Below are 24,504 nucleotides of genomic sequence, written 5' to 3'. Positions count from 1 at the left end.
TTCCTCCCCCTTCCCTATTTCTGCTAGTTCTCCATGACAGTGGCAGCCAGCTGGGTGGAACAGAGCTGCCCTGGGAGCCAGGAGACTCAGGGTTGAGTTTTCATCTCTTGGACTCAGTTTCCTCATCTGTATAATGGGGATCCTGATTCCTTGCCCTCTCTTCCTTGCAGAGTTGTCTGGAGCTCAAATAAGATAATGAGTGTGACAGCCCTTTGTAAACTGAGGGACTAGTGGGTGACAGCAGTGTGATCACGGTGGGTGACCTGCAGCCTTGCTCTGCTGTCACTGGGATGCTCAGTCTGAAGCGACTGACTTCCTGGGCTGTCTGCCGGTTGTTCACTTGTGGACAAACCTCTGCCGAATGCACTGCGGGGGCACTGCTGCTTAGCTCTCTGCCGGTACCCTGGCTGTGCAGCCCTCAGGAAGGATCTGAGTCAACCAGTGATTCCGGCATAGTTAACAAATCTTTCACCGATGGCTGAAAGGTCCTGCAGGTATTCTCATCACTCACTCGAGGGAGATTTACTGCTGAAACAGTCTGGCAAAGCTCCCTTGTTTGGAGCTGCTTTAGCAACACCCCCACTCTCAGCGTGCGGCTCTGTGGAACAGTGTGGGCTGTCTTTCATCTGAGGGCTCTGGAAGCCTTCAGGGCCCCGGGGTATGTTGGAGCCCTGGACGTCTGGGGGCTCCCGGCCAGCCTCACCTTGCTTCTGTATTCCCCAACGCTGGTTATTCCCTACGTCATTCCCATCCTTGGTGTCGTGGGTCAAGAGTCGTGCCCAAGTGTGTGGCTACTCCCTCCCTCCAGCTCTCCTGCCTCTGCCCATTGGCGCCTGAAGGTACTCTGGGTCTGAGCTGATGCCAAGAGTGTTGGTGGAACAGATGCTCACTCAGGCTCAGGTTCAAAGGGGGCTGCTCAGGTTTTGTGGCCCAGGGAAGCCTGTTGAGCCCTGGGAACCCCTCAATCTGAGGAGGCCCAGGGCCCGTATAGCCTGCCCCCAAGAGGACGTCAACTCCACACAGGGTGTTGCACTAAAGACCTTTTTGTGTATTCTAGATGATTCTTTGGGGTCAAGCCAGACTTTACGTCCATCCTCCCTGGTCGGATTTACTTGGAACCAAGTGCATTTCTGAGGGTAGAGGAAGTGAAACTCTGGCCAAGTGGGCAGGGGGATATAGAGAGGCATTCTCTGAATGCCTCAGGTATTCTCTGAATACCTGAATCCCAGGTAATATTGAACATATGACTCAATCTGTGCAAGGGAAACCAAGATTATTCTCAGTAAACATCATCTCTGGCTCATTTTTTTATGCTTAATAGAAACAGGTTTGGAAGCAAGGTCTTGGAAGTTTCAGTTGTTGAAAGGACACCAGAAAACTTTGTCTCTGTATTTCACATATGGATTCAGATCACCCAAATAATGTGCACTGGGGTAGCAATTTCGAGCTCTTAGAGAGCTTTCTGGCTGTGTCTTCTCCTGTGATTTTTCACAACGACCCAGAGAGGGTGGAATGCACACACCATTTCCCCCATTTTACAGATGAGCAAACTGAGGATGCAGGGAACATAAATGACTTGGCCAACATCACACTGTTGGGGGATCTGGGATCTTCAGCCAGGACTTGTGCTACCTTTGCAAATAAAGTGTCTGGCAAAGAGTAGGAGGCCAAAGGAAGATAAAGTTAAACCAATAAAACCATCAGTCTGGGTTCAAGTTACTGCCCCTGAGCTGTTTTTACTTCTTTACAAATTGGTTTGTGGTTCCTGTGATCATGGGCAAGTGGGCATTGCGATTAGTTAATAATCATACTTAACAGACACAAGCTAGGGAGGTCTAGAACTAACATTTATTGAGCACTTAGGGTGTACATTATCCCATGTAACTGCCACATCCAACCCTGTGAGGCAAAGGTGGGGTGGTCATCTCCATTTTACAGAGGAGGAAAATGAGGCCCAGGGAGGTCACATGGCTTGGAATCTGGAGCTAATGGCCACATGTCAAATCACTGTCCTACCTTGCCTCTCTGTTTTCTGTCTGATTGTGACAGCTCCTTGGTATATGGCCTCAATTAGGGACATCACTTAATCTCTTAGGTGTGCAATGTTGATCCACCCCAAAAATGGGAGTACTGCAATCCACTGTCCAGTATTTTTGGATCCTAGGGCATTGTCTAAGGATATTAACTGGAGACAGTAGGATTTTTGAAGAGAGAGAGCATAAGGCAATGGGTAGGTGGGGTGCCACCTGGGGAAGGGCAGCAGGTCCCAACACAGGAGCATTCCCTGGGCAAGTTCACTACTCCCAGGACATGGATGGCCCAGAACCTCGATCTCTTCAGTGCCCCAGAATCAACTGGTCTCAAGGATGTTGACCCACAAGTGCATAGAGACTGGTTTGTAGACCAGGGTATTAATTTACAAAGAGAAATACGGTTGCCTGAGCAGCATATTTCCTGTAGATGAACTACATATGGACCAGATAACGACCAAAACTCCCTGCTGCCAGAGTCAAGGCTCAAGGTAAGTGTATGGCACCAGACTCTGAGAACCTGCTGCATTCTTCTTCACTCATTTGATAGACCAGATGCTGTACTTATTCTGACCAGATGCTTTGACAAGAACAGGGCACTACCATTGTTTCTGGAAAATTCCATTTTCGTTTCAGAAAAATTAACTTTATATTATGTTAGGCTCTTGTTCTTTCCTTCTGTTTTCTCAAAAACTCTGGTACCAGCCAAGGCCCCATTTTTTGTACATTAGTGCTACCCAGTCATCTTTTCCCATCTGCCTTAGCAAAGGCAACTTCTCGCTCTTTTAATGCTTCAAGTTCCCAAGAACAATATTGACAGGTAAAATCCCTGTAGTTCTCAACAGCCTAGAGACAGCTCACAATAATTTTCTTTGCAGTGATGAGGTAGGTCTTATCACGCCCATTACAGAGATGAGCAAACAGAAGCTAGGAGAGGTTAAGTGACTGCTCAAGATCTTATATCTAGTAAGAGAGAACAACGTTTGCGATCCAGATTTCTGGCTCCAAAGCCTGTATTTTTTCATGTGATATTTCCATAAAATTATAGGATTAAAGAATGTTAGAGTGGAACAGACCTAAAAAATCATCTAAAATCTAGAGTCTAGACTTGGACTGTCCAATACAGTAGCCACTAGCCACAGGTAGCTATTTAAATGTAAATTAATTAAAAGTAATTAAAATTTAAAAACTAGTTTCTTTCACAGTCACACTACCTATATTTCAAGTGCTCAATAGCTACATGCAGCCAACGGCTACTATACTGGACAGCACACATTATAGAACATTCCATCATTGCAGAAAGTACTATTGGACAGTGCTGGTCTAGATTAGCCCTCTCATTTTTACAGATGAGAATAATGAAACCCAGAATCCCTAGACTTCATTTTGGGAAACTCCACTTTAAGGTGTTAAAAATCCAAATATTTGAGAACTGGTCATAAAAATCAACGAGTACCTTTTTCAAAAGATTTTCCTTGTTGAATCCAAAATGGAGGGAAGACAGGCAGGAGATGGTATTTTGGGGGTATGCCTGAAAGATCCTGTTGTGGCCTGAGATTCTTTGATACATTAAGTTGACTGTCCTGGAGCAGCACAGAATCCTTGATGTATCCTGAAGTGTAGGGCGGGAGTTATTGATAGAAATAATGATTCCCCAGTCTAGAGGTCTTGGAGATAACTACAAGGTTCCCCACTTGCACTAGTCTTGGCTTTGGATATTGCCCATTGGGGAAGACAATTAGAGGATGAGAGAGATTAAAAAATCGGATGAGAACCCACTGATTCTCCTTCCAATGTCTTGGGCGCTTCTGGTCCTGTGCCATGTGTGTTTCTTCCACTCCACCATTCTCAAGACCTGGGTCTCCCTGGTGCAAGAAACATGGCTGCTTCTTTGAGATTGAGTAAAAGTTTCCTCCTGCCTCAGGAGGAGAATCCAAAGGTTTCTCCTGGATGTATCCTGCTTGCTTCTGTAGGCCCCATGATTCTCAATCCAGTCGTTCTACAAGTATTTATTAAGGGCTTACCAATGGGCCCGTGCCTCTTTGAAGCAGTGGGGTAGATACAGAAAAACCAGACATGGGCCCTTTATGAAGGCAATAATAGTCTGTTGAAGAGACAAAACTCTTCTGTGCTCACTGTGTGGCCCCAAGTGTCAGGGTGATAGAAGGTCAGACAATGAGGAGCTCAACATTGGCTGGAGTTGTCAGAGAAGTCTTTGTAAAAGATGTGGGCCTGAAGGTGGGGAGGATATATCATGGGGGTGGAAAGATGGGACCAGAGGACATACTAGCATCACAAAGGTGATGAGCTCTGAGATGTGAAGGGAGGGGGTGGCAGAGGACATTGGGCCAGTGGTCTCATACCAGAGTCTTGCCATTGCCCCTCCAGCTTGAGAGTCTCACCCTCAAGAGGGGCTTTGGTGAGGAATTATGGCAAAGGGCCCAAGAATGCACATACATATGTATCTTTTCTTAAACCACACATTGTAGCCATATGACTTCCATAGAGGGGTCTGAGACTTCTTTTGATGTTAAGAGGGGCTCTTATCTTTGAAGATGTTGGGCCTAGACTCTGTGGCAGTGGCCTGCTCTGCCCTCTGCCCCACCCAAGGATAAACACATCTTTGGTTAAGAAGCTCTTTCTCACAAGTGTTAAGTAAATGGAACTGTCTGTAACTGTGGGCCTGCCATGAAAGTAAAAGCCATTACTGGACAAGCCCACATGTCTCATTTTCCTTCAAGTCATCATCTTGTTGGAAAGAAAGTTGTTTTCTCTCCTTTTCCAAGGTCAACCTATAAAGGAAGAAGAAAGTCAGTCTTCCTCTGGTCCTGTCTGTTTTTGGTGCTGGAGAAATGACAAACAGCTCAGTGGGCACTGGCAATTCCTGCTGCTCACCCTCTCATCCCCAATAGGTTTGCCAAATAAAATACAGGATGTCCAGTTAAAATTGCATTTCAGATAAACAATGAACACTTTTTTAGTAGAAATATGTCCCAAATATTGCAAGTTTAACTGTGTGTGTGTAAACGCTACATCTGGCAACTCTAATCCCCAACCATTTCCTGTTTTCATTTTTAAGCCTTTACAGAGTACTTGGGGGTCTCTGTTCGGCAGAAGGGTGTCCATCTTACTCCTCGGTGGACTGTGCTGGAGAGCCGCCATCTTTAAGAGGAGGAGGCCTAACACTTTCACTTCCTGCAGGACCTGAGATCACCTCAGAAGACGAACTAGGGAATGCTGGGAAGAAAGTGGAGCAGGGGGTGTGGGGAGGATCTGGCTTCTGGTCCCAGCTCTGCTTTTGGCTGAATGACCTCGGACAAATTACTCTGCCCCTCTGGGCCTTTTTTCCCTTATTTGTAAAAGATAGGGATTGAACTGGAGGATCTGAAGTCTCTGAGTAGGGAAGGTTGGGAAGAAGGTTCCGCTTGGGATATGGAGTGTGAGGCTGGTAAGAAGAGTGAGAGAGACTTCAGGCTGGACGTTCCTCTGCAAAGGTCAGGGAGGATAAAGAGGGAATTATAGAGGCTCGTGGGCTACCGAGCTTGAGCACCTTTGCTTTAACACAAAATAGCTCCTGAAATTCTGGTGTTTTAGACCTTGATGGAAAACATACTCTCACACCAGAATGTGAGGCGGGGCAGCTCAGGGTGCACCTCCTCCCGTTTCCCCACTGACCTGCACATTGGAGCTTGTACATGGTGTCAGGGGACCTTGTCCGCAAGAGGCCTCGGAGGTATCTCTTGGCCGAATACCCGGGCTGGATCTGCCGGTGGGCCTGGCCCTCTGGCTGGCTTCGGAAGTGAAGGTACGGTTGCCAGGCTCTGTCCTGCTCCCTCTGTGGGGACATCAGTCAGGAAACAGCATGGCTGCTGAGCCCTGAGCCTCCCAGTGATATAGGCTGGTTAGCACAACCCTCATCAGTAATCCTGGAGACTCCCAGAAGGTGCGGGAAGGCACCAGAAACAGATGCCTCAGCCAACAGACATAAACCAAGAGCCCATGAAGCAAAGACCTGAGAGGCCCTGCAGATTTGCAGTTGGAAGGAGAAGGAGAAATGAGAAATACCAGACCCCATCTTGAGACAGAACATCAGAAAAGGATAAAGAGCCTCAAAAGAAAACACATTACTTAGTTCAGCCTGTGGAAATCATTTTAGTACCTTAGAAAGTGGCCCTGCACGGCAGTGGGAAAGCCAGCTCGACAACTCAGCATCGGCATTCGATGTTTGTAATATGAATAATGAAACAGACAAGCTGTGTCCATGTTCACAGGGAGCCTGACGTTTTGAAAACATCTGGCTCTGCTGCATTTCATTTCAGCCAATGAGAATTTTCTGGGAACCTACCTGCCAAAGTCAGTCCCACTGTGCAAGACATCGTGGGGAATAAATGTGAATAATAACTTCTGTACTTGGCTAGAGATTTATATTATACAAAGAACTTTCACCTCATTATAATCCTTTAAAGTGGACGAGTTAATATTATAACCACTTAAATGATGCAGAAACTCTTTAAGGATGACCAGTTAAGCCCAAGAATAGCAAACACGTGGTACGTGTGTTGACATCTCTCCCCTGCCGTTGTCCATGGCAGACATCACCAGTTGATCATGGCATTCTTGACTGATGAACTGATTGTGACCTTGGAATTCTTCTCTTTTAAAAGTTTTTTTTTTTAAATGTGGCATAATTTGTATATAACAACATGCACAGAACCTAAATTCTCAGTTTAATAAATCTGACAATTTTATACACTTTTGTAACCACCACACAAAACAAAATAACAGAGCATTTTCATCAGCTCAGAAAGACCCTTCATGCCTCTTTCTAGTCAGTGTCTCCCCACCAACCAGGTAATCACCATTCTCAGGTGAGGAAGAAAAATATGAGGGAAAGATAAAACCTGCTTGATGGGGAGAGGAAGGCCTTAGGGTTTGGGTCCTTGTTCTGCTGGGCAAAGCAGTGGTTTGCTCCTGTTCTGGTGTATTCAGGAGATGGAAATGCCACAGAAGGGCAGCCCACCGCTGTAGCTGAGGATTCCTGACCACCAGAGACTCTTCTTCAGCTAACGAGGGGGCTGGGAAGCCAAAGTCCGTAAGATGAAGGAATACCTCTGCTGGGGAGAGAGAAACAGGTGTCCAGGACATTCATTCATTCATTTATTCAAACACCTACAATGCACCAAGCACTATGCTAGGCACTGGAGAAAAAGGGACAAATAAGGCAGATTGATAACTAATAAATATATTGAGTAGTAGATAAAAGAAAGCATGGCTTGTTATTCAATTGGCTCTACTCTCTAGAAATTTGTAAGTTGAATGAATGCTTGGAACCCAAACACACAGCATCGACTGGTCCTTGATGTCTGGACAGTTTGTGTGGCAGGTATTTTAAGCACAAAAAGAGCCTAAAAAATTCAGCCCCAAGTAAATCTTGAGGCTTTTTCCAGAGGACCAGAGAGAAAGAATTGTAGGGAGGGCAGTGGAAGCCAAAGGACAAGTCCTTCCCTCCTTCTGTTTTCTCATTGGGTCAGGCAGTGAGTATCTGTTGGGCATCCGCTATGTGCCAGCGCTGGGTTAAGCCCGGGGATATGGAGCCATCAGATCGAAGGCCTTTTCCGGTAAACTGGAACTTCATTTCCTCCCTATAAATCTTTGCTTCACATGACTTCTCTCAGAATGCAGCAAGACCAAGCCTGCACAGAGAGGCTGAGGTCCCGGCGCAGATGGCCCAACGTGCTGTTTGACCTGGACCAGAGCCCCTTATTGTTTCTCATTAGTGGGTAGTTCTGAACAGCAGCTTGGGTCTGGAGCTTTACCAGGCAGCTCGCTCAATGGGGCAGGGAGTTGCCAAGAAGAGTTGGGGAATCCTTTGTCCTGGAACTTGGTGTATCTAGATCCATTTTTGCTTAGAGTTTGAAAGCTGCTCTTGGCCTCTGTGTTGGTTTCCTGCTGCTGCTGTAACAAAGTGCAAAGTGGCTTGAACGTGCCATTTGTTACCTTGCAGTGCTGGGGTCAGAAGTTTGAGGTGGGTGTCGCTGGGCTAAAATCAAGGTACTGACAGGGCTGTGTTCTTTCCGGAGGCTCCAGGGAAGACTGTTCCTTTGCTTTTTCCGGTTTCTAGAGGCTGCCTGCATTCCTCGGCTTGTGACCCCTTCTTCCATCTTCAAAGCCAGCAATGTCGGGCTGAGTCCTTCTCACGCTGCCGTCAATCTGGTTCTCCCTTTTGACTCCTTATTCCGCTTTTAAGGATCCTGTGATTACACTGAGCCTGCCCTGATAATCCAGGAGAGTCTCTCTGTTTGAGGGCCATCTGATTAGCAACCTTTGCCATTTAACCTAATATATTCATAGATTCCAGGGATTAGGACGTAGACATCTTTGGGGGCCGTTATCCTACCTATCACAGCTTCTTTAATTTTTTTCTAGTTTTCTGGTTTCTCTTAGTAGTTTCTCAAATTATGCCTGTGAAGCTGACTGATAAGTTTCACATCTCATTGGAGAAACCGGAGCACTGAGGGCGGGCCAGGGCCTGCTTAGGGCTATCAAGAAGACACTCAGGGTTAAATCTACTTGCTCGTTTCCAACACGTGGGATAATATGGTAAGTGGAAAAAAGCAAGCTGCAAGAAAGAATGTGTAGTACAATCTCATAAAAGTTTATTTTATAAATGTATACAATGGTGGAAAGACTGGAAGAAAATACATTAAAATTCTAACAACAGTGATATTACGGTGTTGGGCATAAGATTACAGATAGTTTTTTCTTCTCTTTTTTTTTTTGGATAAAATCAAAATTTCAATAATATGGTTAGATTATATTTATAAATGGAAAACCTGTTAAAAAATTAGTTCATTTTATTGCACCCACCCTCCTCTCATACATATTTCTCCATTCTCTCCCCAACATTATGCTGGACCTCTAACCACCCAAAGTTACTCTAAAACATAAAGGGAGACAGAAGGGAGCCGGGAAGGGAGTTTCTGGAACAGAGAAATAAACCACTGCAGGAAGCTGGTGGCGATGGTTTCAGACTGCTCAGACCTGCCTTGGCTTTGCCAATCAACCCCAGCTTCTGATTTCTTCTGAAATGAGTAATTAGTGTGCCTGGAGCGGCCTCTTACCCTCACTCCACCGGGTGCACTTCCTTTAATGAGGGACTTGTCTGGCAGCTGCCTTCCTAGTGCCCGCCAGGCCTCTGTATGCAGAGGGTCAAAGGGGACCCCCTGTACCTGTCCCCATCCCCTCACTGGCGGTCACATCCACCCTGCCCTGGTGCTGGCAGCCAAGGGTTTTCAGAGGATGGAAGGAGCGGTGCAGGCTCTGCTCCTGCCCAGCAGAATGGGGTGGCAGGGTGCCAGAGCCCCCAGGAAGGCAAGAAAGGCCTGGACAGCCAGCTGCCATCTTACCACAGAGGGTGGCCAGCCTTTGTGTGCAGGAGTTGGCAGAGGGGTGAAGAGAGAAGTCTAGAAATCCCAGCACTGGCAGGCAGATCCCCCACAGTTTGACCCCACCCGCTTCTCCAGGTGCATTGCCATCTAGGGGCCACACCTGTCCAGTTACCCTGACTTTCTTCTGTTTCTCCTAGGCGTTCACTCACCTATGCCTAGAAGGTCTCTCTCCACTTATTTTCACAAGACTCAGCTCAAATTCTGCCTCCTCCAAGAAGCCATTGGATTTTCCCAGTAAGAAGCAAACACAATATCCACCTTCTTTGCCTCTTGACAGCATAGTAATAAATTATAGTCTAGCTCCTCTCATAGACTGCCTTGTATCAAATGTCACTTGGGCACAAATATGTCTCCTTGCCCAGACTGTACACCCTGCAAGGTAGAGGTTATGGCCTCCCCCTGCCACACCCTGGCAACTACTATGTTCACCCAACAACAATTTGTTGAGCATCTGTCACATGTCAGGCACTGTTCTAGGTATGGACTAGTTGATAACTACTCATCAGATGTTAGCTCAGTTGAATAGAAAGACCCAAAAGTGTCTGTACTGTACTGCTGACCACCAATGCCTTGAGCTGCCCACGGCAGTCAGAAGGCCTTCTCTCAGCAGGACGCAGCTGGCATCTCCTGCCCCTCAGGTGGGCTCGCTGGAGTCAGTGTGCTCTGGGCAGGCCAAGCCTTAGAGCAGAGGGTGACCGCCCATTGTCATTGCACCTGTGCAGGTGTGACTGGAGCCAGCCTTGGGGCTGCCAGGTGAGAGCAACTGGAGGAGAGGAGGGGGTGGAGCAGGAGGGGAGAGGTGTGCGGCCACTTGCAGCTGTGCCTGGGAAGCCCTCTCCAACCCCAACTGACTTTAGTCAGCCTTGTGCAAACACCACCACTCTCAGCTGGCCCCTTTCTCTGCAGGCTTAATTTCTGAGCTTCTGTGCAAATGGTACTATCTCTTCCATATATCTTTGGCGACTATGTGTTCCTGGATATCAGGCCATTAAGAAGAGAATCATGAAGTGGTCTGAATTTTCCCATAGTTGCAATGTTGTAACAGGGGTTGATTCCTGACCAGACCACTTAGCATCAAAGATTTGACCAGCCATATGTCGCAAAAGCAAAGGTACAGTAACTAGAATTGAAAACAGCAAACATTAAGCTCCAATTCCTATAAGAGCTCAGTCTGCCTGGGTTTGAATCCTGGCTCCATCATTTACTAGCCGTATGACCTTGGGGAAATTACTTGACCAATGTATGCCTCAGTTTCTTTATCTGTCAAATGAAGATGATAAAAGTATATTATACTTTATACACGCAAAAAAAATGAAGCTAAATGCTTACCTTACATCATACACAAAAATTAGCTCAAAATGGATCAAAGACCTAAACATAAGAGCTAAAACTATAAAACTCTTAGAAGAAAACATAGGGGAAAAGCTTCAGGACATTGGATTTGGCAATGGTTTCTTGGATACGACACCAAAAGGACAGGCAACAACAACAACAAAAATAGATAACACTGTCAACAGAGTGAAAAGGCAATGCACAGAATGGGAGAAAATATTTGCAAATGATATATCTGATAAGGATTAATATCCAGCATATATAAAGAACTCCTACAGCTCCACAACAAAAAACCCAAACAACTTGATTGAAAAAATGGGCCAAGGACTTGAATAGACAAATGGCCAATAAGCACATGAAAAGATACTCAATGTTACTTATCATTAGGGAACGCAAATCAAAACCACAATGAGATCCCACTTCCCACCCATTAGGATGGCTATTACTAAAAAAAAAAAAATAAAAGAGAGAGTGACATCAGCATCATGGCAGAGTGAGTTGTTCCCTTTGTCTCTGCCCTTTAAGTTACAACTAAATGGACATTCATCACCCAGCAGAGGATTCCCTGCATAGCACAACAGGACATCTGACAGATCCACGCAGCTGTGCATCTGAAGGCGGGTGGACTGGATCCCTGGGGGGTGGTGGAATTAGGTAAGCGAACCCCTCCCCCTCCCCAGTGGCAGAGATCTAGGTCGTGGGTCCTCACACAGTGGCCAGCATGACTGTAAGAGGAGGCAGGGCAGCCCAGCCTGCATGAGCATTTTTGGAGTTGTAGCCTGGCCTGTGAGAGCATCCATTGTGCCATGGTAGCCCCACCCATGGGAATACTCCCCACTGAGTGTGGTGGCTCAGCCCCCATGAAGGAGCCCCCACCAAGTGCAGCAGCTCAGCCAAGCCACCTGAGAGCGCAGAGCCAGCCCACATGTGAAAGAAAGCACCCCTCCCCTCCCACCTAGCACACTAGCTCGGCTGGTCTCCTGCTGAGCATAGTGGTCTTGCACCACAGTGACCCACCAGTGGAGCACAGAGGCCCTGCCTGCGTGTGCGAGCGTGATCTGCCAAGCGGCTGCAGCCAGTGCATGAATGCAGAGAAGCCCTACCAGCACAACTTCCAGCAGACAGGGCGGGATCAGAAAACACAGCTCCTGTCCCCCTCCCAGTGGTGGCAGGTGGAATCTGCGACCTGATACTACCACAAATGTGCCAGCAAAGGATCACTTCATCAAACATCAGGAAGAGCTACATTAACACGTCAGAGCAGAAGGAAAACGACAAGTCCCCAGCAACCAATCCTGAACTCACAGAAATTGACAATCTAAATGACGGAGAATTCAAAATAGTTACCTTAAGGAAACTCACTGAGTTACAAGAAAACTAAGAAAGACAGTTCAGTGAGCTCAGGAATAAAATTAATGAGCACAAGGAATACTTCACCAGAGATTGAAACTCTAAAAAAAACCACAAAAATTCTGGATATGAAGAACACAACTAATGGGATAAAAAATAATCTAGACTCCATATAAAATACAGCTGATGCTATGGAGGACAGAATTAGTGATTTACAGGATAGACATACAGAAATGCTGCAGGTAGAGGAGAGAGAACTAAGATTTAAAAAAAGTGAAGAAATTCTTTGAGAAATATCTGACTCAATTAGGAAAAGCAACATAAGGATTATAGGTATTCTAGAGGGAGAAGAGAGAGAAAAAGGAGCAGGGAGCTTGTTCAAAGAAATAATAGCTGAGAACTTCCCAAACCTGGGGAAGGAACTGGACTTACAAGTTCATGAAGCCAATAGAACTCCTAACAACATCAATGCAAAAAGATCTTCTCCAAGGCATATAATATTAAAACTGGCAAAAGTCAATGGAAAAGAAAAAATATTAAGGGCAGCAAGGCAGAAGAGAATAATCTACAAAGGAACCCTATCAGGCTTTCAGTGGATCTCTCAGCAGAAACCTTACAGGCTAGGAGAGAACGGAATGATATATTCAAAATACTAAAAGACAAAAACTTTCAGCCAAGAATACTCTATCCAGCAAAACTATCCTTCAGATACGATGGAGAAATAAAAGCTTTCCCACATAAAGAAAAGCTGAGGGAGTTCATTACCACTAGGCCTGCCTTACAGGAAATGTTAAAAGGAGCCCTCCCATCTGAAACTAAAAAGCAAAAGTTTACAAAACCTTGATCAAGGAGATAAATAGAAAGAACTAGAAAACTGCAGCTCTACATCGGAATAGGTTAGTAAACACTTAATTATAACATAAAAGACAAAGGGAGGGCTGACCCCCTGGTGTAGCAGTTAAGTGCTCACACTCCACTGCTGGCGGCCGGGGTTCGGATCCTGGGCAGGCACTGATGCACCGCTTGTCAAGCCATGCTGTGGCGGCATCCCACGTAAAGTGGAGGAAGATGGGCACAGATGTTAGCACAGGGCCAGTCTTCCTCAGCAAAAAGAGGAGGATTGGCAGGGATGTTAGCTCAGGGCCGATCTTCCTCACACACACACACACAAAAGACAAAGGGAAAGAAAGCATCAAATAACTATAAATACTTCAACTTAGTCACAAACTCACAACACAGAAAAGAACAATTTGTGATGACAATAACTCAGAAGGGGAAGAGGAAAGAGATGGAACCTGCTTAGACTAATGGAGATAAGACTTATCTCATCTATGAGATCTTTTATACAAACCTCATGGTAACCACTAAACAAAAAATCAGCAGGGACACAAATAATAAATAAAGAGAAAACTGAGAAAACCATCACAGAAAACCACCAAACTGAAATGGCAGTCAGAAATACAAGGGAAAAGAAACAAGGGAAATATAGAACAACTGGAAAACAAGCGATAAAATGACAGTATTAAGACCTCATATATCAATAATCACTATAAATGTAAATGGATAGAATTCTCCAATCAAAAGACACAGAGTCGCTGGATGGATTGAAAAACAAGACCCAACAATATGCTGCCTCCAGGAAACACATCTTAGCCCTAAAGACAAACATAGCTTCAGAGTGAAGGGATAGAAGATGATACCCCAAGCAAATGGCAAGCAAAAGAAAGCAGGTGTTGCTATACTTACATCAGACAAAGCAGACTTCAGGATAAAAAAGGCAATAAGAGACAAAGAGGAGCAGCATATAATGATAAAAGGGACACTCCACCAAGAGGACATAACACTGATGAATATATATGCACCTAACACAGGAGCACCAAAGTATATAGAGCAACTATTAACAGACCTAAAGAGAGAAATTGACAGCAACACAATAATAGTAGGGGACCTCAACACCCCACTTATATCAATGGATAGATCATCCAGACAGAAAGTCAGCAAGGAAATAGTGGCCTTAAGTGAAATACCAGACTGGATGTACTTAATAGATATATATAGAACATACCACCCCAAAACAGCAGAATACACATTCTTCTCAAGTGCACATGGAACATTCTCGAAGATAGACCATACGTTGGGAAACGAGGCAAGCCTCAATAAATTTAAGAAGATTGAAATCCTATCAAGCATCTTTTCCAACCACAATGCTATGAAACTAGAAATCAACTACAAGAAAAAAGCTGAGAGAACCACAAATATGTGGAGACTAAACAACATGCTACTGAACAACCATTGGATCAATGAAGGAATCAAAGGAGGAATCAAAAAATACCTGGAGACAAATGAAAATGAAAACACAACATACCAACTCTTATGGTGCAGCAAAAGCAGTGCTAAGAGGGAAATTTAAAGCAATACAGGCCTACCTCAACAAACAAGAAAAATCTCAAACAAGTAATCTTAAACTACACCTAACAGAGCTAGAAAAAGAAGAACAAACAAAGCCCAAAGTCAGCAGAAGAAGGGAAATAATAAAAATTAGAGCAGAAATAAATGAAATAGGGACTAAGAAAACAATAGAGAGGATCAATGAAACTAAGAGCTGGTTCTTTGAGAAGATAAACAAAACTGACAAACCCTTAGCCAGACTCACTAAGAAAAAAAGAGAGAAGGCTCAAATAAATAAAATTAAAACTGAAAGAGGAGAAATTATAATGGATACTACAGAAATACAAAGGATTATAAGAGAATACTATGAAAAACTATATGCCAACAAATTGGACAATCTAGAAGAAATGGATAAATTCTTAGACTCATACAACCTCCCAAAAGTGAATCAAGAAGAAATAGAGGGGCTGGCCCCGTGGCGTAGTTGTTAAATGCGCGCTCCGCTGCTGGCAGCCCAGGTTCGGATCCCGGGCGCGCACTGATGCGCCGCTTGTCAGGCCATGCTGTGGCAGCGTCCCACATAAAGTGGAGGACGATGGGCATGGATGTTAGCCCAGGGCCAGTCTTCCTTGGTAAAAAGAGAAGGATTGCCATGGATGTTACCTCAGGGCTGATCCCCCCCCCACAAAAAGAAGAAAAAATAGAGAATCTGAAGAGACCAATCCCAAGTAAAGAGATTGAAACAATAATCAAAAACCTCCCAAAAAACAAAAGTCCAAGACCTAATGGCTTCTCTGGAGAATTCTACCAAACATTCGAAGAAGATTCAATATCTATCCTTCTCAAACTATTCCAAAAAATTGAAGAAGATGGAATGCTTCCTAACTCATTCTATGAGGCCAACATTACCCTGATACCAAAACCAGACAGGGACAACCCAAAGAAGGAAAATTACGGGCCAACATCGCTGATGAACATAGATGCAAAAATCCTCAACAAAATATTGGCAAACCAAATACAGCAATACATAAAAAAGATCATACACCAGGATCAAGTGGGATTTATACCAGGGACACAGGGATGGTTCAACATCCACAAATCAATCAACGTGATACACCACATTAACAAAATAAGGAGTAAAAATCACATGATCATCTCAATGGATGCTGAGAAAGCACTTGACAAGATCCAACATCCATTTACGATAAAAACTCTCAGTAGAATGGGTATTAAAGGAAAATACCTCAATATAACAAAAGCCCTATATGACAAACCCACAGCCAACATCATACTTAACGGTGAAAAACTGAAAGCCATCCATCTGAGAACAGGAACAAGACAAAGGTGCCCATTCTTGCCACTCCTATTCAACACAGTACTGGAGGTTTTGGTCAGAGCAATTAGGCAAAACAAAGAAATAAAAGGTATCCAAATTGGAAAGGAAGAAATAAAACTCTCACTGTTTGTGGATGACATGATTCTATATATAGAAAACCCTAAAGAATCCACTAAAAAGCTATTAGAAATAATCAACAACTACAGCAAAGTTGCAGGGTACAAATCAACTTACAAAAATCAGTTGCATTTCTATACACTAATAACGAACTAGCAGAAAGAGAAGTCAAGAATACAATCTCATTTACGATCTCAACAAAAAGAATAAAATATCTAGGAATAAATTTAACCAAGGAGGTGAAAAACCTATACACTGAAAACTATGAGACATTATTGAAAGAAATTGAAGAAGATATAAAGAAATGGAAAGATATTCCATGCTCATGGATTGGAAGAACAAACATAGTTAAAATGTCCATATTACCTAAAGCAATCTATGGAGTCAATGCAATCCCAATCAGAATCCTAATGACATTCTTCATGGAAATAGAACAAAGAATCCTAAAATTTATATGGAACAACAAAAGACCCTGAATAGCCAAAGCAATCCTGGGAAAAAAAGAACAAAGCTGGAGGCATCACAATCCCTGACTTCAAAATATACTACAAAGCGATAGTAATCAAAACAGCATGGTACTGGTACAAAAACAGACACACAGATCAATGGAACAGAATTGAAATTCCAGAAATAAAACCACACATCTATGGACAGCTAATCTTTGACAAAGGAGCCAAGAACATAAAATGGAGAAATAAAAGTCTCTTCAATAAATGGTGTTGGGAAAACTGGACAGCCACATGCAAAAGAATGAAAGTAGATCATTATCTTACACCACACACAAAAATTAACTCAAAATGGATTAAAAACTTGAATGTAAGACCTGAAACCCTAAAACTCCTAGAAGAAAATATAGGCAGTACATTCTTTGACATAGATCTTAGCAGCTTCTTTTTGAATACCATGTCCACTCAGACAAGGGAAACAAAAGAAAAAATAAACAAATGGGACTACATCCGACTAAAAAGCTTCTGCAAGGCAAAGAAAACCATGAACAAAACGAAAAGACAACCCACCAATTGGGAGAAAATATTTGCAAATCATATATCTGACAAGGGGTTAACTTCCAAAATATATGAGGAACTCATATGACTCAACAACAAAAAAAGAAACAACCCCATCAAAAAATAGGCAAAGGATACAAACAAACATTTTTCCAAAGAAGATATACAGATGGCCAATAGGTGCATGAAAAGATGTTCAACGTCACTAATTGCTAGGGAAATTCAAATCAAAACTACAATGTGATATCACTCACACCTGTCAGAATGCCTATAATTAACAAGATGAGAAATAATAAGTGTTGGAGAAGGTATGGAGAAAAGAGAACCCTCAAACATTGCTGGTGGGAATGCAAACTGGTGCAGCCACTGTGGAAAACAGTATGGAGATTTCTCGTAAAATTAAAAATAGAAATATCATACGATCTAGCTATCCCACTACTGGGTATTTATCCAAAGAACATGAAAGCTACAATACAAAGAGATCTATGCACCCCTATGTTCATTGCAGCATTATTCACAACAGCCAAGATGTGGAAGCAACCCAAGTGCCCATCAACTGATGAATGAATAAAGAAGATGTGGTATATATATACAATGGAATACTACTCAGCCATAAAAAAGACAAAATTGTCCCATTTGCAACAACATGGATGGACCTTGAGGGTATTATGTTAAGTGAAATAAGCCAGACAGAGAAATACAAATACCACCTGATTTCACTCATATGTGGAAGATAAACAAACACATGGACAAAGAGAACAGATCAGTGGTTACCAGAGGGTAAGGGGGTGGGGGGAGGGTGAAAGGGGTAAAGGGGCACATATGTATGGTGACAGATAAAAACTAGACTATTGGTGGCGAGCATGATGCAGCCTATACAGAAACTGATAGATAATAATGTACAGCTGAAATTACACAATGTTATAAACCCACATGACCTCAGTAAAAAAAAAAACAACCTGAAAAAACCCCAGAAAATAACAAGTGTTGATGAGGTTGTGGAGAAATTGGAAACCTTGTGCATTGCTGACGGGAATGTAAAATGACGCAGCTGCCACTATGGAAAACAGTATGGCAGTTCCTCAAAAAATTAAAAATAGAAATACCATATGATCCAGCAATTCCACTTCTGGGTATATACTCAAAAGAATTGAAAGCAGGGACATGAACAGATATTTATACACCCATCTTTATAGCAGCATTATTCACACAAAACATGAAAGCAATGTAAGTGTTTATCAATGGATGAATGGGTAAATAAAATGTGTTATATACATATAGTGGAATATTATTTGGGCTTAAAAAGAAAGGAAATTCTGATACATGCTACAACATGAATGAACTTTGAAGACATTATGCTCAGTGAAGTAAGCCAGTCACAAAATACTAAAAGGACGACTACTATATGATTCCATTCATATGAGGTACTTAGAGTTTGAATTTGACTAAATTCATAGAGACAAAAAGTAGAATGATGGTTGTCATGGTTGGGGGGAGGGGGAAATAGGGATTTATTGTTTAATGGGTACAGAGTTTCAGTTTTGCAAGATGGAAAATGTTCTGGAGATGGATGGTGATGATGGTTGCACAACAATGTGAATGTACTTAATGCTACTGAACTGTACACTTAAAATCGATTGAAGTGGTACATTTTATGTTATGTATATCTCACCACAATAAAAAAGAGTACATACTTTATAAAGTTGTTGTGAGGTTTAAAGGAGATTATAAGGGTAAGGGGCTCAGAATGATGACGAGTATAATAGCATATGTCACCTAAGTGTTAGCCATTGATATAAATATTCTCTTTCCGTTGGTTATACAAGGGAACCAATGGATGAAGTACATAAAGCCTAGAAAAACAGGAGTCTACTGGACCGTATATATGATTTACCATGAACATGTTACCGATAACCCAGATTGACTTGAGTGAAAATCTGACTTGCTTTCCTAGAATTGTAAGGGGTTTTAAGAGGTGTGTTGGAAGACCCAGATCCCTTTTTAAAAATGCTTTTAAAGTTGGGGAGATACTTCTTTTCTCTGGGGCATGGGGAATCTTCAAAATCAGGCTCTCTAGGGGTTCAGGGTGGGGCTTTGGGAGAGTTGTCTGGGCTCCAAGCACAGCCCCACCACTTAGATGTGTAACTTTGTTACATATTTGCAACCCTTGTAACATTTACAAGTTAATTAACTGCAAGCCCCAGTTTTCCTTCTACAAAAGGGAGGTGAGGCAAGCACGCAGCCCGCAGGCTTGTGTAGGTTGAGTGAGTTTACAGATTAAATGCCTGGCACACCCTAAGCACGCACTAAATGTTGGCTATTGTGGACGTCGCCATGACCTCACAGTCACGGTTGGCCCATGATTCTCGCCTGATCTTTCCTACTTCTAGGTTTATTAAAGGCTCCCAGTGCCACTGCTCAGAAGCTGCTCACGTGGAGGATGCTCGGCAGAAGGAAGGCTGACAGTCACTTTCTCCCCTGCATGGCTTTGGGGACCACTCGACATTCTGTTGGTGGCCATCAGAGCCCCATCACTTCTTAGGGACACCACCAAACAAGGAGCAGGTTATTGGTTAGGACCTGCAAAGGCAACTTCGTCCTCCTGATCTTTGGCTGAAAAGATAATGTATTATTCTTCCTTCTTTTCTATATTTTTATACTTTGTATGATGAGCCTACATTATGGTTAGGATGGAAAACTAAACTTCATTCAGAAAACACATTTCTCACAATATTACTTGATAAAATAGTAACCTGAGGGTGTCGTCATAGGTTGAACTTTGGCTGAAAGAGTAAGCGCCTTGAGTATTGAGATGTGGGGAGAAATTAGGCAGCATAGAATGAGCTGGAATAGACTCAGAGGGACAAGGTTGACAATACTCTTAAATGTAACCACATATATAAGGGAGATGGCAGACGCAATAGAACCTTGGTTGAAATCATCTATAATAATCTAAATCCTAAATCTAAATCTAAATCTAAATCTACCCCTCAGAGAAATGGGATGCTCTGTGAATTGAATTTTCAAAACAAATTATTTTTAATGCATTATTTAATCAGTGTTCCATTGTTGGACATTTAGAAAATATCACCAGATTTACAAAATTCTAAAAATATAAGAACAAGAAATACTAAAACAATGTGAAAATTATTTAATATTTTCGATAATTTGAGTGCCACTTGAGGGTTCTGCTATGCTTCAAGAGCATCTTATGACTATCATTTAGATACTACTGCAAATTATGGTTATTTAGGTTTTACAGCTATTTGCTTTCTAAATAATGGGAAGCCGAATGAATTAAAGGCTTCAAGAAGAATGGATTTAACCTTGGGAATGCTGGAACAATATTTCCTTCTTTTTTTTTAAAAACAGCAAACAAGCAAGCAACATATCTGTGTGTATCCAGAAGTGGGAGACCTCTGACGACTAGTCTCTTGACTCAGCATTTTATCTTTGCTCATCAGGAAGTTGGGCCGTCAAGAATGTTAAAGAGTAGGTATATGTTGAGCTATGAAACCCAGACGTACTGCTACGTGCCTGCCTGTCATTAGACCCAAATATAGAAGTGGAGACGCCCGGAGATGCTTTAAAGCTGTAACTGCACCTCCCGGTGATGGCCGCGATTCTCACAGGTCTGGGTGGAGCCTGCGTTTTATGGGCTTCGTGATTCAGGGTTCCACCAGCATAGAGCCTTCTGTGAGCAGCACTACTTAACCATCCCCCCTTTCTTCTCCTCCCCATTTTGGCTCTTTTACTTTGAGTGTGGTGTTTTTAACTTATAATCTATACTATTTGGACAAGGAAATACTGGCCTGAGGAACAGATGATGTGGTTGTTGGTGGGCTCAGCTCACAGCACTATTTGCTCTTGCCTTTCCCTTCCTGATCCCACCTGGCTCTCTGGGCCAACCTCCCTCTCTCTTTCACTGTCTACCTCCTTCAAAGCCATAGATTTTTATTTTATTTTAAAAATTCCATGACTTAAAAAACAATTTGGTAAAAAGATATGTATAAATAAAAATGTGATTTATAATCCCACCACCCATGGTAAAATTTTGATGTATATCCTTCTGTTGGTATAACTAATTTTTAAAAATTGGGATTATATTAGAGATGCGATGTTTTCTACATGTGAATTCTGGTGCGATTATCTATGTGGATGTATAGTCTCGAGTGAATTACTCAGACTTTCTGTGCTTCAATTTCTTCACCTTAAAATGGGGTAATACCAGTACCTACCCCTGAATGGACAGAAAGCATACACGAGTTATACATGGAAAGCACTTAGGACAGTGGTTGGAGCATAGTAAATACAAAAAAATATGTGAATGAACATTGGTATTCTTATCACATGAATACTATTTTGTAACCTGCTTTTAAAAAATACACTGTGAATATTTCTCATGTTATTCATGACTAATACGTAATTTTATTGCCTAACTCAAAATCCATTATATGACTGTACACAAATTATTTAGTCAATGTTCCATTGTTGGACATCTATTATTTTTCAGTGTTTTGTATAGTAATAAATAATCTTGTAATAAACATTCTTGTTCATAAGTCTTTGGGCACATCTCTGATTATTTCCTAAGGTAAATTCCTAAAAGTAGAATCTTGAATCAAAGAGGATCAGCCCTTTTTAGGCTTTTGCCAAAATGCCTTCCAGAAATGTCGAGTGAATTTGTGTATGAGACAGCTCAGTTCCCCACAGCCTTCCCAGCACTGGATATTACGATTTAAAAAGTTTGGGCCGGCCCCGTGGCTTAGCGGTTAAGTGGACGCGCTCCGCTACTGGCGGCCCGGGTTCGGATCCTGGGCGCGCACCAATGCACTGCTTCTCCGGCCATGCTGAGGCCGCGTCCCTCATACAGCAGCTAGAAGGATGTGCAGCTATAACATACAACTATCTACTGGGGCTTTGGGGGAAAATAAATAAATAAATAAAATTATAAAAAGTTTCTACAGTCTGTAGTTTTCATAATCAGATGATGCTCTGTAGTTTCCGTAGCTCTCCTCTTCTGACGTGTTCATTTTCTTTAATCCCAAGTCCCTTTTGAGTTGCTTCTCCTCCTATTTTAATTTACTGTGTCCTCTAATCTTAAATCCCTTCCCTGCTACTATTCCAAACCTTTCCGTTCTGATTTCTTCACACGGTTTCCCTCCCACCCACCTGGAGCTGGCCTGGAGTATTCTGTTTTGTACAGGTGTGTGTTATAAATCTAGTAGATGCTTACCACAGGGAGACAGGAACTTCTTTTTTTCATTGAGCCCAAGTCTAACCAAAAATGAAGCTGTCCCCAAATAGGCTCATCTACTTTATAAAGTAGTGAGATCCCTGTTGCCTGAAATTTTTAAGCTGTGTAGAGACAAGCATCTGACAGCTGTGGGAGGTAGTCTTACTCTGGGTGGTAAGTTAGCCTACATGTCGGTGTGCAACCAGGAAAAGAGAAACTGCTCTAAGTAGTTAAAAATAGAAGAAATTTAATTCAGGGAATTGGTTACACAGGTGATTAGAGAGCTCAGAAGCCAGAAAGATGGTGAGGCAATGCTAAGATTAGTGACATCAGGAAGCCAGCACCATCCCTAGGCTAAAGGGCAGAGGGAGGAGCTGGTGGGGTCACCTGAAGGAACCTGGAACCACAGTGGGCCTGTCTGTTGGGAGCTGGACCACAGAGGCGATCCAGGTGCTTCTCACCATCCCAAGTAGAATGAGAGGGGAGAAATACCCTGGCTTTTCTCTTCTCCCTCGCCAATCTCCTTCTGGTGTCTTCCATTGGCAAATTCAATTAGAAGCCAGTTGACATAGATGTTTGTGGCATCATATGTAGCCTGTGGTCAACCCCACAGTGATGCAGAGCAGGGTAAGAGGAGGGTGAGGATGTAATGGCAAACAGGCGAAGGCCTGGCACAGTTCTGGAGGCCCTTCCAAGTCCACAGACAATAGGGCGAAGTGCAAAGCATGCTGGCCCTGGAAGGTAGGCAGTCCTGGCTTTGAATCCTGGCTCTGTTGTCTACTAGCTCTGAGACCTTGGCCAAATCACTTAACTCCTCTGAGCTTCAGTTCCCTCGTCTATAAAAGGGGCCAAGAAAAACCATATCTCACAAGGTCATTGTGAAGATTAAATAAAATCATATCTATAAAGTATTAGTAAGCATTCAACAACAATTGGTTTCCTTTCATCCAAGAATTTATAATTTTAAAGACAATTGGGCATTTGGTCAAGGTCATTAAACTTCTCTGTATTTTGAAAAAACGAAAAGGAGCAGAGGACTCTTCCCTTTTGGAAGCTCTGCCTAGGGTGGGGTAGGTGATAAATTGCCCAATCATGATGCTGGGAGATGACCTAAGAAACATTGAAAGCCTCGCACATGATTAATTCATTCATTCCACACACATTTATGGGTACTCACCATTTTCTGGAAATGATTTAGACGTGGTCCCTGCCCTCAAGGAGATGGCAACAGATGGGCAAAGAGAGAAATCGAAATGCCTGATGGTATGGGAATGTTCGTGGAGGAGGGAGCAATGGGATAGCTCTGACAGGGAAGTGGGAGAAGGCTTCACCGAGGAGACGTCATTTGAGTTGTGTTTTGAAGGATGAAGGGGAGTTTTCCAGCTGTAGAAGCATGTGCAAAAGCGTAGAGTCACAAAAGAGCATGGGGTGTTTGCGGAAGGGTGAGCTCTTCACATGGATAGGGCCTTGAGGGGTCGGAGGTCACAGTGGTGGTAAGAACAGGGGAGAGAGCTGGCTAGAAATGGAAGAGAAAGTCAGCCTGGTGTAAGAAGCTAATGACTTTATCCTGTGGGGAATGAGAAGCCAGCAGAGACTTCTAAACTAGGGAGTAACTCCTCATCTATAACCTAGAATTTCACAAAGTGACACATCTTCCCAGCCTCCCTCATGGCCTCAGCCAAAGGGCTGATGTGTGCAGTTATATAAAGCAGGGGCCATGTGCACATCTCATAAGACATAAGAAAGTATGAATCAGAAAAATGAGCACAAGGGTTTCCCCTTAATATTAAATTCAGAATGGAAAAAGCCATTAACTTAGCCTGCAGACGCTGAAGGGCTCAAGGTAAATATTTAAAAATGTCTCCCTCTCATTTCCACAAAGCCAAGAACATCAGACGTGTGATGATGGTGCTTGTGGCTACGAGACAGGATTTCAAGGATTCTGATGAAACGTCTGTTGGCCTGGATCTGTCTGAATGCTAAAAAGGACTTTGTGTTACTCTAGCGGGAAGGAACACACAAAATAATAACGATGTAGCTCTTTATGCTTTCCAGAGCCCTTTCACATACAGTATCTCATTTAAGCCTCGTAACAATTGTGTGCGTCAGATAGGACCAAGAGTACAATCCCATTTTAGAGAGGAAGAAATGGAGGTCTGAGGGTTTCACACCTTCCTTGGGTCTGAGAAGAAGCTATATCCAAAACTACAAGTGGATTTCTAGACACGCAACAGTGCCTTCCCTGACCCCGGGGTACTGCTCT

The 24,504-nt window shown here is 43.1% G+C and overlaps 1 protein-coding gene across 3 annotated transcripts in view; it reads right to left on the bottom strand.

The window, feature by feature from the left end:
• The window catches only part of KIAA2012 (KIAA2012 ortholog), a 111,051-nt gene that overhangs the window by 84,985 nt on the left and 1,562 nt on the right, over positions 1-24,504 (bottom strand). For all 3 annotated transcript variants that reach the window (XM_087434964.1, XM_004426801.3, XM_087434965.1), the window contains exons 3-4: positions 5,706-5,865; positions 3,487-3,642 (exon numbers count right to left, since the gene is read on the bottom strand). In XM_087434964.1, coding sequence (XP_087291090.1) covers positions 3,487-3,642; positions 5,706-5,865 — 316 coding nt within the window. The remainder of the gene's footprint in view (positions 1-3,486; positions 3,643-5,705; positions 5,866-24,504) is intronic.

This window comes from Ceratotherium simum, chromosome 9, assembly GCF_057802395.1.
Source record: "Ceratotherium simum simum isolate JZ-2026a chromosome 9, ASM5780239v1, whole genome shotgun sequence".
NCBI lineage: Eukaryota > Metazoa > Chordata > Mammalia > Perissodactyla > Rhinocerotidae > Ceratotherium > Ceratotherium simum.
Note: the sequence above shows the minus strand (reverse complement) of the source record. Positions and strands in the feature narration are given on the sequence as shown.